Source organism: Ranitomeya variabilis, chromosome 2 (genome assembly GCF_051348905.1).
Source record: "Ranitomeya variabilis isolate aRanVar5 chromosome 2, aRanVar5.hap1, whole genome shotgun sequence".
Classification (NCBI taxonomy): Eukaryota; Metazoa; Chordata; class Amphibia; order Anura; family Dendrobatidae; genus Ranitomeya; species Ranitomeya variabilis.
In genome coordinates this window covers 465,794,821-465,808,795 of record NC_135233.1, presented here as the reverse complement: position 1 = coordinate 465,808,795, position 13,975 = coordinate 465,794,821, and the positions used below count along the sequence as shown (strand labels likewise).

The 13,975-nt window shown below is 53.1% G+C and overlaps 1 protein-coding gene across 2 annotated transcripts in view; it reads right to left on the bottom strand.

Moving 5' to 3' along the window:
- Positions 1-12,376, bottom strand: part of TRPT1 (tRNA phosphotransferase 1) — a 42,116-nt gene extending 29,740 nt beyond the window's left edge. The window contains exon 1 of one of the 2 annotated variants that reach the window (XM_077287602.1): positions 11,938-12,376. In XM_077287602.1, coding sequence (XP_077143717.1) covers positions 11,938-12,168 — 231 coding nt within the window. In that variant the 5' untranslated portion in view covers positions 12,169-12,376. The remainder of the gene's footprint in view (positions 1-11,937) is intronic. The other variant, XM_077287603.1, reaches the window with a different exon arrangement.
- Between the last annotated feature and the right edge of the window lie 1,599 nt (positions 12,377-13,975).

Genomic DNA, 13,975 nt, shown 5'->3' with positions numbered 1-13,975 from the left:
AGGTTGCTCTTTTCATTTTTCTCCTTGCACACGCTGAATGAAACACGTATAACATTTAGCCCTTTATACAGTCAAACTGTGTGGGAGGCGTGAGTTCCCTTCGTAATGAGACACAGCACAGCTGACAAAAATGCCACCTTGGTGCTTTGCGCGGCCTCCTGAGCTTCGTTATTTGTTGCACAGGAGTCTGCGCTGTCGTGTTATCCCTTGGCCTTGCGCTGTTAGCGCTGCCCGTCCTCTGACAACATTTGATGTCGGCCGGTGCGGTTCGCGATGACCATGAATCCCAGCCCCGCAGTGTCTTAACATTGTTAAAACACTGCGGGGCTGGGATTCATGGCCTGGCGCAGTACATATGTCCGCCTCTCGCTTGGGTTCTTACACCCGCTTCAGACTATGCGGCGTCAGCTGATCCCTTATCGCATGCCACGGCCATGAAGCCGCACAGTCCGAAGAAGGCGGAAGGAGATGAGGGACAGGCGAAGAAATGCACCGTTCATGCCCGTCAATCACACCCTCGCAGTACAAATAAATAAGACACCGAGGGGCGTTGTGTGGGGCAAGGCGGCCGCAGAGGCGCAGCCAGCCAAACAATGATGGCAGAAGACGGGCAGCGCTACCAAGGAGCTTGTTGCGTGTCAATACAAAGGAAAATCACACCTGGGGGACGTTTTAATGGTCGCAGAGGACTCATTTTAGACGTGTTCAGTTCCCCATGGGCAAGGAGAATAAGTTTCCGAGCCACCTTGCACACATGCAGCATTACTGCTGTACAAGGTGGCTGTAAAACATAGAAACACCTGGGGGAGGGGGGACAGGTTCCCTTCAATTTCAGTTCTTGTGTCTGCGTGGCTGTCGCAGGACACGTTGCCGGCTACACAGCAGGGGAACAGCTGGCGGTGCTGGACCCCACTAACACATTGGCTGGTGTTTTTCTCTGTGCAGCTAGCACATCTGGGCCCCAACTGGCGGTGTTAGAGCCCAGGGTCAGCAGGAGGAGGAGAAGCAGGAGGAGGAGCAGGGGGAGGGGAGTGTAGGCCGAAGCCTGCACTGGCGGCAGCTTTGGGTCTGTTGTGTCTGCGTGGCGGTCGCAGGACACGTTGCCGGCTACACAGCAGGGGAACAGCTGGCGGTGCTGAACCCCACTGACACATTGGCGAGGTGTTTGGCTCTGTGCAGCCAGCTCTTCCGGACAGCAACTAGCGGTGTTGGAGCCCGGGCTCTGCAGGTGGAGCAGAGTGTAGGCCGAAGCCTAATTGAACCGATTTCAAAAGTAACCTTTAACCCCCCCTCAGGGGTTACAAACTAGAAGAGCCACAGCTTATGCAGCAGTAGTGCTGCACAAGTCAAAGGTTGCTCTTTTCTTTTTTCTCCTTGCACACGCTGAATGAAACACGTATAACATTTAGCCCTTTATACAGTCAAACTGTGTTGGAGGCGTGAGTTCCCTTCGTAATGAGACGCAGCACAGATGTCAAGAATCCCACCTTGGTGCTGAGCGCAGCCTCCTGAGCGTTGTTATTTGCTGTACAGGAGTCTGCGCTGTCGTGTTATCCCTTGGCCTTGCGCTGTTAGCGCTGCCCATCTTCTGACATCATTTACTGTCGGCCGTTGCGCTTTGCGATGACCATGAATCCCAGCCCCGCAGTGTCTTTACATAGTTAAAACACTGCGGGGCTGGGATTCATGGCCTGGCGCAGTACATAGGTTCGCCTCTCACACTCGGGTTCTTACACCCGCTTCAGACTGTGCGGCGTCAGCTGATCCCTTATCGCATGCCGCGGCCATGAAGCCGCACAGTCTGAAGAAGGCGGAAGGAGATGAGGGACAGGCGAACATAGGCACTGCTCATGCCCATCAATCACACCCTCGCAGTCCAAATAAATAAGACACCGAGGGGCGTTGTGTGGGTCAGGGCGGCCGCAGAGGCGCAGCCAGCCAAACAATGATGCCAGAAGACGGGCAGCGCTACCAAGGGGGTTGCAGCGTGTCATTACAAAGGAAAGTCACACCTCCGGGACGGTTAAATGGTCACAGAGGACACATTTTAGACATGTTCGGTTCCCCATGGGCGAGGAGAATAAGTTTTTGAGCCACCTTGCACACATGCAGCATTACTGCTGTACAAGGTGGCTGTAAAACATAGAAACACCTGGGGGAGGGGGGACAGGTTCCCTTCAACTTCAGTTCTTGTGTCTGCGTGGCTGTCGCAGGACACGTTGCCGGCTTCACAGCAGGGGAACAGCTGGCGGTGCTGGACCCCACTGACACATTGGCTGGTGTTTTCCTCTGTGCAGCTAGCACACCTGGGCCCCAACTGGCGGTGTTAGAGCCCAGGGTCAGCAGGAGGAGGAGGAGCAGGAGGAGGAGCAGGGGGAGGGGAGTGTAGGCCGAAGCCTGCACTGGCGGCAGCTTTGGGTCTGTTGTGTCTGCGTGGCGGTCGCAGGACACGTTGCCGGCTACACAGCAGGGGAACAGCTGGCGGTGCTGAACCCCACTGACACATTGGCGAGGTGTTTGGCTCTGTGCAGCCAGCTCTTCCGGACAGCAACTAGCGGTGTTGGAGCCCGGGTTCTGCAGGTGGAGCAGAGTGTAGGCCGAAGCCTAATTGAACCGATTTCAAAGGTAACCTTTAACCCCCCCTCAGGGGTTACAAACTAGAAGAGCCACAGCTTATGCAGCAGTAGTGCTGCACAAGTCAAAGGTTGCTTTTTTCATTTTTCTCCTTGCACACGCTGAATGAAACACGTATAACATTTACCCCTTTATACAGTCAAACTGTGTTGGAGGCGTGAGTTCCCTTCGTAATGAGACGCAGCACAGCTGACAAAAATGCCACCTTGGTGCTTTGCGCGGCCTCCTGAGCTTCGTTATTTGTTGCACAGGAGTCTGCGCTGTCGTGTTATCCATTGGCCTTGCGCTGTTAGCGCTGCCCGTCCTCTGACAACATTTGATGTCGGCCGGTGCGGTTCGCGATGACCATGAATCCCAGCCCCGCAGTGTTTTAACATTGTTAAAACACTGCGGGGCTGGGATTCATGGCCTGGCGCAGTACATATGTCCGCCTCTCGCTTGGGTTCTTACACCCGCTTCAGACTATGCGGCGTCAGCTGATCCCTTATCGCATGCCACGGCCATGAAGCCGCACAGTCCGAAGAAGGCGGAAGGAGATGAGGGACAGGCGAAGAAATGCACCGTTCATGCCCGTCAATCACACCCTCGCAGTACAAATAAATAAGACACCGAGGGGCGTTGTGTGGGGCAAGGCGGCCGCAGAGGCGCAGCCAGCCAAACAATGATGGCAGAAGACGGGCAGCGCTACCAAGGAGCTTGTTGCGTGTCAATACAAAGGAAAATCACACCTGGGGGACGTTTTAATGGTCGCAGAGGACTCATTTTAGACGTGTTCAGTTCCCCATGGGCAAGGAGAATAAGTTTCCGAGCCACCTTGCACACATGCAGCATTACTGCTGTACAAGGTGGCTGTAAAACATAGAAACACCTGGGGGAGGGGGGACAGGTTCCCTTCAATTTCAGTTCTTGTGTCTGCGTGGCTGTCGCAGGACACGTTGCCGGCTACACAGCAGGGGAACAGCTGGCGGTGCTGGACCCCACTAACACATTGGCTGGTGTTTTTCTCTGTGCAGCTAGCACATCTGGGCCCCAACTGGCGGTGTTAGAGCCCAGGGTCAGCAGGAGGAGGAGAAGCAGGAGGAGGAGCAGGGGGAGGGGAGTGTAGGCCGAAGCCTGCACTGGCGGCAGCTTTGGGTCTGTTGTGTCTGCGTGGCGGTCGCAGGACACGTTGCCGGCTACACAGCAGGGGAACAGCTGGCGGTGCTGAACCCCACTGACACATTGGCGAGGTGTTTGGCTCTGTGCAGCCAGCTCTTCCGGACAGCAACTAGCGGTGTTGGAGCCCGGGCTCTGCAGGTGGAGCAGAGTGTAGGCCGAAGCCTAATTGAACCGATTTCAAAAGTAACCTTTAACCCCCCCTCAGGGGTTACAAACTAGAAGAGCCACAGCTTATGCAGCAGTAGTGCTGCACAAGTCAAAGGTTGCTCTTTTCTTTTTTCTCCTTGCACACGCTGAATGAAACACGTATAACATTTAGCCCTTTATACAGTCAAACTGTGTTGGAGGCGTGAGTTCCCTTCGTAATGAGACGCAGCACAGATGTCAAGAATCCCACCTTGGTGCTGAGCGCAGCCTCCTGAGCGTTGTTATTTGCTGTACAGGAGTCTGCGCTGTCGTGTTATCCCTTGGCCTTGCGCTGTTAGCGCTGCCCATCTTCTGACATCATTTACTGTCGGCCGTTGCGCTTTGCGATGACCATGAATCCCAGCCCCGCAGTGTCTTTACATAGTTAAAACACTGCGGGGCTGGGATTCATGGCCTGGCGCAGTACATAGGTTCGCCTCTCACACTCGGGTTCTTACACCCGCTTCAGACTGTGCGGCGTCAGCTGATCCCTTATCGCATGCCGCGGCCATGAAGCCGCACAGTCTGAAGAAGGCGGAAGGAGATGAGGGACAGGCGAACATAGGCACTGCTCATGCCCATCAATCACACCCTCGCAGTCCAAATAAATAAGACACCGAGGGGCGTTGTGTGGGTCAGGGCGGCCGCAGAGGCGCAGCCAGCCAAACAATGATGCCAGAAGACGGGCAGCGCTACCAAGGGGGTTGCAGCGTGTCATTACAAAGGAAAGTCACACCTCCGGGACGGTTAAATGGTCACAGAGGACACATTTTAGACATGTTCGGTTCCCCATGGGCGAGGAGAATAAGTTTTTGAGCCACCTTGCACACATGCAGCATTACTGCTGTACAAGGTGGCTGTAAAACATAGAAACACCTGGGGGAGGGGGGACAGGTTCCCTTCAATTTCAGTTCTTGTGTCTGCGTGGCTGTCGCAGGACACGTTGCCGGCTTCACAGCAGGGGAACAGCTGGCGGTGCTGGACCCCACTGACACATTGGCTGGTGTTTTCCTCTGTGCAGCTAGCACACCTGGGCCCCAACTGGCGGTGTTAGAGCCCAGGGTCAGCAGGAGGAGGAGGAGCAGGAGGAGGAGCAGGGGGAGGGGAGTGTAGGCCGAAGCCTGCACTGGCGGCAGCTTTGGGTCTGTTGTGTCTGCGTGGCGGTCGCAGGACACGTTGCCGGCTACACAGCAGGGGAACAGCTGGCGGTGCTGAACCCCACTGACACATTGGCGAGGTGTTTGGCTCTGTGCAGCCAGCTCTTCCGGACAGCAACTAGCGGTGTTGGAGCCCGGGTTCTGCAGGTGGAGCAGAGTGTAGGCCGAAGCCTAATTGAACCGATTTCAAAGGTAACCTTTAACCCCCCCTCAGGGGTTACAAACTAGAAGAGCCACAGCTTATGCAGCAGTAGTGCTGCACAAGTCAAAGGTTGCTTTTTTCATTTTTCTCCTTGCACACGCTGAATGAAACACGTATAACATTTACCCCTTTATACAGTCAAACTGTGTTGGAGGCGTGAGTTCCCTTCGTAATGAGACGCAGCACAGCTGACAAAAATGCCACCTTGGTGCTTTGCGCGGCCTCCTGAGCTTCGTTATTTGTTGCACAGGAGTCTGCGCTGTCGTGTTATCCATTGGCCTTGCGCTGTTAGCGCTGCCCGTCCTCTGACAACATTTGATGTCGGCCGGTGCGGTTCGCGATGACCATGAATCCCAGCCCCGCAGTGTTTTAACATTGTTAAAACACTGCGGGGCTGGGATTCATGGCCTGGCGCAGTACATATGTCCGCCTCTCGCTTGGGTTCTTACACCCGCTTCAGACTATGCGGCGTCAGCTGATCCCTTATCGCATGCCACGGCCATGAAGCCGCACAGTCCGAAGAAGGCGGAAGGAGATGAGGGACAGGCGAAGAAATGCACCGTTCATGCCCGTCAATCACACCCTCGCAGTACAAATAAATAAGACACCGAGGGGCGTTGTGTGGGGCAAGGCGGCCGCAGAGGCGCAGCCAGCCAAACAATGATGGCAGAAGACGGGCAGCGCTACCAAGGAGCTTGTTGCGTGTCAATACAAAGGAAAATCACACCTGAGGGACGTTTTAATGGTCGCAGAGGACTCATTTTAGACGTGTTCAGTTCCCCATGGGCAAGGAGAATAAGTTTCCGAGCCACCTTGCACACATGCAGCATTACTGCTGTACAAGGTGGCTGTAAAACATAGAAACACCTGGGGGAGGGGGGACAGGTTCCCTTCAATTTCAGTTCTTGTGTCTGCGTGGCTGTCGCAGGACACGTTGCCGGCTACACAGCAGGGGAACAGCTGGCGGTGCTGGACCCCACTGACACATTGGCTGGTGTTTTTCTCTGTGCAGCTAGCACATCTGGGCCCCAACTGGCGGTGTTAGAGCCCAGGGTCAGCAGGAGGAGGAGGAGCAGGAGGAGGAGCAGGGGGAGGGGAGTGTAGGCCGAAGCCTGCACTGGCGGCAGCTTTGGGTCTGTTGTGTCTGCGTGGCGGTCGCAGGACACGTTGCCGGCTACACAGCAGGGGAACAGCTGGCGGTGCTGAACCCCACTGACACATTGGCGAGGTGTTTGGCTCTGTGCAGCCAGCTCTTCCGGACAGCAACTAGCGGTGTTGGAGCCCGGGCTCTGCAGGTGGAGCAGAGTGTAGGCCGAAGCCTAATTGAACCGATTTCAAAAGTAACCTTTAACCCACCCTCAGGGGTTACAAACTAGAAGAGCCACAGCTTATGCAGCAGTAGTGCTGCACAAGTCAAAGGTTGCTCTTTTCTTTTTTCTCCTTGCACACGCTGAATGAAACACGTATAACATTTAGCCCTTTATACAGTCAAACTGTGTTGGAGGCGTGAGTTCCCTTCGTAATGAGACGCAGCACAGATGTCAAGAATCCCACCTTGGTGCTGAGCGCAGCCTCCTGAGCGTTGTTATTTGCTGTACAGGAGTCTGCGCTGTCGTGTTATCCCTTGGCCTTGCGCTGTTAGCGCTGCCCATCTTCTGACATCATTTACTGTCTGCCGTTGCGCTTTGTGATGACCATGAATCCTGTCATGAATCCCCAATGGCTAGGGATAGCACAGGACAAGCAAAGTACAAATAAATAACGGACGAGCTCTAGGGTGATGGAACCTGGGCTGACCGCTGCCCTACGCCTGACAAACGCAACTAGAGATAGCCAGGGAGCGTGCCTACGTTGGTTCTAGACGCCACGCACCAGCCTAAGAGCTAACTAGTACTGCAGAGAAAATAAAGACCTCACTTGCCTCCAGAGGAATGAACCCCAAAAGATATAGTTGCCCCCTCACATGTATTGACGGTGAAATGAGAGGAAGGCACACACATAGAGATGATATATATAGATTTAGCAAATTGAGGCCCGCTGTAAACTAGAAAGCAGAACGATACAAAAGGGGACTGAGCGGTCAGCAAAAAACCCTAATCAAAAAACCATCCTGAGATTACAAGAACCCATGTGCCAACTCATGGCACATGGGGAGAACCTCAGTCCACTAGAGCTACCAGCTAGCATAGAGACATAATAAGCAAGCTGGACAAAAAAACAAACAACTGAAAATCAGCACTTAGCTTATCCTGAAAGATCTGGGAGCAGGTAGGCAGGAACCAAACAGAGCACATCTGAATACATTGATAGCCGGCAAGGGAATGACAGAAAGGCCAGGTAAAAATAGGAAACACCCAGCCTCTGATGGACAGGTGGAAACCAAAGGCCGCAACCCATCAAAGTCACCCAGTACCAGCAGTAACCACCAGAGGGAGCCCACAAACAGAATCCACAACAGTACCCCCCCCTTGAGGAGGGGTCACCGAACCCTCACGAGAACCCCCAGGGCGATCAGGGTGAGCTCTATGGAAGGCGCGGACCAAATCAGTCGCATGAACATCGGAGGCGACCACCCAGGAATTATCCTCCTGACCATAACCCTTCCACTTAACCAAATACTGGAGTTTGCGTCTGGAAACACGAGAATCCAAGATCTTCTCAACAACATACTCCAATTCTCCCTCCACCAGCACCGGAGCAGGAGGCTCAACCGAAGGAACAACGGGCACCTCATACCTCCGCAACAACGACCGATGGAACACATTATGAATAGCAAACGATGCTGGGAGATCCAAACGAAAAGATACAGGGTTAAGAATCTCCGAGATCCTATAAGGACCGATGAACCGAGGCTTGAACTTAGGAGAAGAGACCTTCATAGGGACAAAACGAGAAGACAACCACACCAAATCCCCAACAAGAAGTCGGGGACCCACGCGGCGACGGCGATTAGCAAACTGCTGAGTCTTCTCCTGAGATAACTTCAAATTGTCCACCACCTGATTCCAAATCTGATGTAGCCTGTCCACCACCATGTCCACTCCAGGACAATCCGAAGACTCCACCTGACCAGAGGAAAAACGAGGATGAAACCCCGAATTACAAAAAAAAGGAGAGACCAACGTGGCAGAACTAGCCCGATTATTAAGAGCAAATTCGGCCAGTGGCAAAAAAGCAACCCAGTCATCTTGGTCAGCAGAAACAAAACACCTCAAATAAGTTTCCAAGGTCTGATTAGTTCGCTCCGTCTGGCCATTCGTCTGAGGATGGAATGCAGACGAGAAAGACAAATCAATGCCCATCTTGGCACAAAACGTCCGCCAAAATCTAGACACAAACTAGGATCCCCTGTCCGAAACGATACTCTCCGGAATCCCATGCAAACGAACCACGTTCTGAAAAAATAAAGGGACCAACTCAGAGGAGGAAGGCAACTTAGGCAAGGGCACCAAATGAACCATCTTAGAAAAGCGGTCACACACCACCCAGATAACGGACATTTTCTGTGAAACCGGGAGATCAGAAATAAAATCCATGGAAATGTGCGTCCAAGGCCTCTTCGGGATAGGCAAGGATAACAACAACCCACTGGCCCGAGAACAGCAAGGCTTAGCTCGAGCACACACTTCACAAGACTGCACAAAGGTACGCACATCCCTAGACAAGGAAGGCCACCAAAAAGACCTGGCCACCAAGTCTCTTGTACCAAATATTCCAGGATGACCAGCCAACACAGAAGAATGGACCTCGGAGATGACTCTACTGGTCCAATCATCCGGAACAAACAGTCTTTCTGGTGGACAACGATCCGGTTTATCCACCTGAAACTCCTGCAATGCACGTCGCAAGTCTGGGGATACGGCGGACAATATTACCCCATCCCTAAGGATACCAGTAGGCCCAGAGTCTCCAGGAGAGTCAGGCACAAAACTCCTGGAAAGAGCATCTGCCTTCACATCAGTAGCGTAGCTACTGGGGGGGCAGAGGGGGCCATCGCCCCGGGCCCTGTCACATGAAGGGGCCCACCGGGAGCCAGGGCCACTTCTGTGAGGAGGCAGAACACAGAATAGGAGCAGAGCAGTATAATGTCTGCTCCCCTCTGACAAGCTGCAGGCTGTCTATTAGCACAGTGGCCGGCTGCAGCGTCTCCCCCCTGCAGTGAATGGTTTCGCCCCGTCTGACCTGATGAAGCTTTTCCTGGCTGCAGTTCTTCACTCTGTGCACGCTGGGATTGGCTCAGGCACGCTGGGTCCTAGTGCCCACCTTGCATTACACTCACACTTCCTGGTCCTGCCTGCAGTGCAAACTTCATCAGTAAGTGCTGGGGATGGAACTTATTAGGTTTATTAAATTCAGGTATGTCACTGTGAGATCGTTGGGGTATTGTGGGGGCTGAAAGTGAGTGAGGGGGACGGGGTACTGGGGGGTGAATGTGAGACCATGGGGGTATTGTGGGGGAGGGGAGACAGGGTACTGGAGGGTGAATGTGAGACCATTTGGGGGTTGTGAGGGGAGAAGGTGGGTGAGGTGGGACAGGGCACTGGGGGGGTGGATGTGAGATGATGGGGTATTGGGGCTGAAGTGGGGGAGGGGAGACAGGTCACTGGGGGCTGAATATTATAATGTTTAGTTATGATATTATATGCGATCCATTACAGGTAATATTTGCTGTCTGGGGAGGCTGGAGATGGGGGGTCGGGGGCTTTTGATACGTACCACCGGGGTCTTTTATGAGTATTAGTATAAGGAGCCCGCATACAGTAACCAAGAGCTGCATCACATTTACAGCACCACTCCAGCATTAGTTTTCATCTCATTGCTGGAGCGGTGCTGACAATCCCCGTCCCCTGCCCCCTGTCTGATACTCCCCTTCTGGTGTTTTCCTCTGTTTTAGTCTCCGCTCGGCTCCGTCTCCTGCAGTTTGTGTCCTGTCCGAGGCTCCAGTGTTTCATGGAGCAGCGCAGAGGTCACTAATCAATGTGAGTCTGTGGGAGCCTCGTTCTGGCCTCTTTCTCACTCTCAGGCTATGTGCACACGGTGTGGATTAGCCGCTGCGGATCTGCAGCAGTTTTCCATCTGGTTTACAGTGCCATGTAAACCTATGGAAAACCAAATCCGCAGTGCCCATGATGCAGAAAATACCGTGCGGAAACGCTGCATTGTATTTTCCGCAGCATGTCAATTCTTTTTGAGGATTCCACAGCGTTTTACACCTGCTCCTGTATAGGAATCCGCAGGTGGTAAAGCGCAGGTGAAATCTGCACAAAAAACACAGGAAATCCGCGGGAAATCTGCACAAATCCGCAACAAGTGCACATAGCCTCATAGTCTTACATTGAGCGCTTGTGACATAGCTTCTCACTTCTGGCCTGTCAGAAGCTGCACTCACAAGTTTGAGCAGCGGCACTGCAGCAGTGCATACCTCCCAACTTTAGGGGAAGGGAAAGAGGGACAAAGTCAGCGGCGCGCTACGCGCGCCGCGGCAAATTTTAGGCCACACCCATTTCACAACTAGCCACGCCCCAACCACACCCATTTAGCACTTCTGATCACAATGTTTCGTTAACAATAATTATGAACAAAAAAATATGGCCACACACGACGCTCCATACTGTACAATGCAGCACAGCCCCATAGAATATAATGCAGCACAGCCCCATAGAATATAATGCCGCACAGCCCCATAGAATATAATGCAGCACAGCCCCATAGAATATAATGCAGCACAGCCCCATAGAATATAATGCAGCACAGCCCCATAGAATATAATGCAGCACAGCCCCATAGAATATAATGCAGTACAGCCCCATAGAATATAATGCAGCACAGCCCCATAGAAAATCTCGCAGTACGGATGCCATACGGATTACATACGGAGGATGCCATGCGCAAAATACGCTGACACACCCTGACTACGGATCAATATTTTGGGGACATTTCTCCGTATTACGCCCGTAGTACGGCCGTATAATACGTGGCGTATTGTCTTACGCCGAGTGTGACGCCGGCCTTAGGCTGGTATAATTATTATAGGGGCCAAGTCCCTTTTGTATATATATGCAGCACTCATGTTACTTCGACAGCGCTGCAGCCAATCAGCGACTCATGCCGTCAACTCTGGGTGAGAAACTGAGTTAAGTGATTGGCTGCAGACAATAACAGACACTAGGAGCAGCGGCGGCAACTCAGAGGTGGACCTGGGGAGAGGGAGTAACACACACAGTGAGGCCGGGGGACGGGCGAGGGCCCCTTTTATCATAGTGGAGCGACAGCTCGTACACGGTCGGCTGCAGGTCTTTTCTACCGTCCAGACCTCCACTTGCTGTCAGTGAAGACTGATTTCCCTTTTAATCATCCAGAAGCTGAAAACAGCAGCGGTTCCGTTACAACTGCATCCAGTGCGATCATTTCCCCTGCACTGACACATTGTAGCAAACAGTCAGCCTGCTACAGCTGGAGGAGATTCAGGTCTCCAGTCACTGACAGCAAGCAGAGTGGTGAACAACACGTGCAGACATGATGCGGCAGCATCCCAGATCTCCGGGCCTGCTGGCACCTGTAGTCCCACCAGAGCCACGCATGCCCAGCCCTGAGCCTCACCTCCCGGCCGTTCTCCTGCCCCACCAGCCCGGCCGCCGCCTGCTTGGCCATCCCGCTCTCATCCAGGCCGAGGCCCTTGACATGGCTGTGGGTGGCGATGCGCTGAGTCTTCGTGGTGCTCTTCACCTCCTCGATCTTCATGGTGCCGGGAGCGGACGGCGGAGCTGGGGTCAGTGCGTGCGGCTCCTCACAGCGTGCGCGGGAATGTGCGCCCGTACAGCGGGTTACCATGATGCGGTTACCAAGGCCGCAGCAAGAAACGCCCACCGAACCGACATGCTGCGTCCTGATTGGTTGCTATGGCTTGGATTCCGCACACTGAGATTGGACAATTAAAATGCCAATCTGTAATTTCAGTCAGCAACTTCCGCTTCCCGAGTGGGCGGGGCTGCTTCACCGGCGGCCGCAAATTCGGGATTTTAAATGCCCGAAGCGGGACAGCGGGACCCCGGTGCCAAAGCGGGACTGTCCCGCTGAAATCGGGACGGTTGGGAGGTATGGCAGTGCCACAAAATAGTGAATACGCCGGAGGATGAGTAAATGACCGGGGCATCCAAATCATGACAGGGAGCTGTGAGTCCATCATACTGTGTATAAGGGAGCTGCGGGCCCATCATACTGTGTATAAGGGAGCTGCGGGTCCATCATACTGTGTATAAGGGAGCTGCAGGCCCATCATACTGTATATAAGGGAGCTGCGGGCCCATCATACTGTGTATAAGGGAGCTGCGGGCCCATCATACTGTGTATAGGAGAGCTGCGGGCCAATCATACTGTGTATAAGGGAGCTGCGGGTCCATCATACTGTGTATAGGAGAGCTGCGGGCCCATCATACTATGTATAGGAGAGCTGCGGGCCAATCATACTGTGTATAAGGGAGCTGCGGGCCAATCATACTGTGTATACGGGAGCTGCGGGCCCATCACACTGTGTATAAGGGAGCTGCGGGCTCATCATACTGTGTATAAGGGAGCTGCGGGCCAATCATTCTGTGTATAAGGGAGCTGTGGGCCAATCATACTGTGTATACGGGAGCTGCGGGCCCATCATACTGTGTATACGGGAGCTGCGGGCCCATCATACTGTGTATACGGGAGCTGTGGGTCCATCATACTGTGTATACGGGAGCTGCGGGCCATCATTCTGTGTATACGGGAGCTGCGGGCCAATCATACTGTGTATAAGGGAGCTGCGGGCCAATCATACTGTGTATAAGGGAGCTGCGGGCCAATCATACTGTGTATAAGGGAGCTGCGGGCCAATCATACTGTGTATACGGGAGCTGCGGGGCCCATCATACTGTGTATACGGAAGCTGCGAGTCCATCATACTGTGTATAAGGAAGCTGTGAGTCCATCATACTGTGTATAAGGGAGCTGTGCACACATCATACTGTGTATAAGGGAGCTGCGGGCCCATCATACTGTGTACAGGGGAACTGTGGGGGACATCATACTGTTTGACGGGAGCAGCCGGCCCATCATACTGTGTATAGGAAACTGTGAAGGCATATTGTGCATATGGGAGCTGTTGGCCCATTACACTGTATATAGGGGAGCTCTGGGGGGCATTATACTTTCTATAGTGGAGTTCTGTCAGCATTATACTGTGTATGGGGAGCATTGGGCTCATTATCTATAGGGGAGCAGTGGGAACATCATACTGTGTAAATAGGGGAGCAGTGGGAACATCATACGGTGTATCGGGGAGTTATAGAATCATCATACTGTGTATAGGGGAGCTGTGGGGGCCTTAGACTGTGTATAGGGGAGCTTTAAGCACACCATACTGTGTATAATGGAGCAGTACATGGGGGAACTTATGGGACATTATTAAATGTAAAGTGGGCACTTAAGCATTACTGTATTGTTATAGGGGCACTCAGAGTATTGTGACCATCAAAGTTGCATATGGTCACAATATGGCGGTAAAGTCAATGTTCGTTTTTGTATATAGATTTATTTTCAATAACAGTGCGGTCATATTCTGAGGTTCCCCTATATTCACAACTAGAGTGCCACAACCATAGCTGTAATC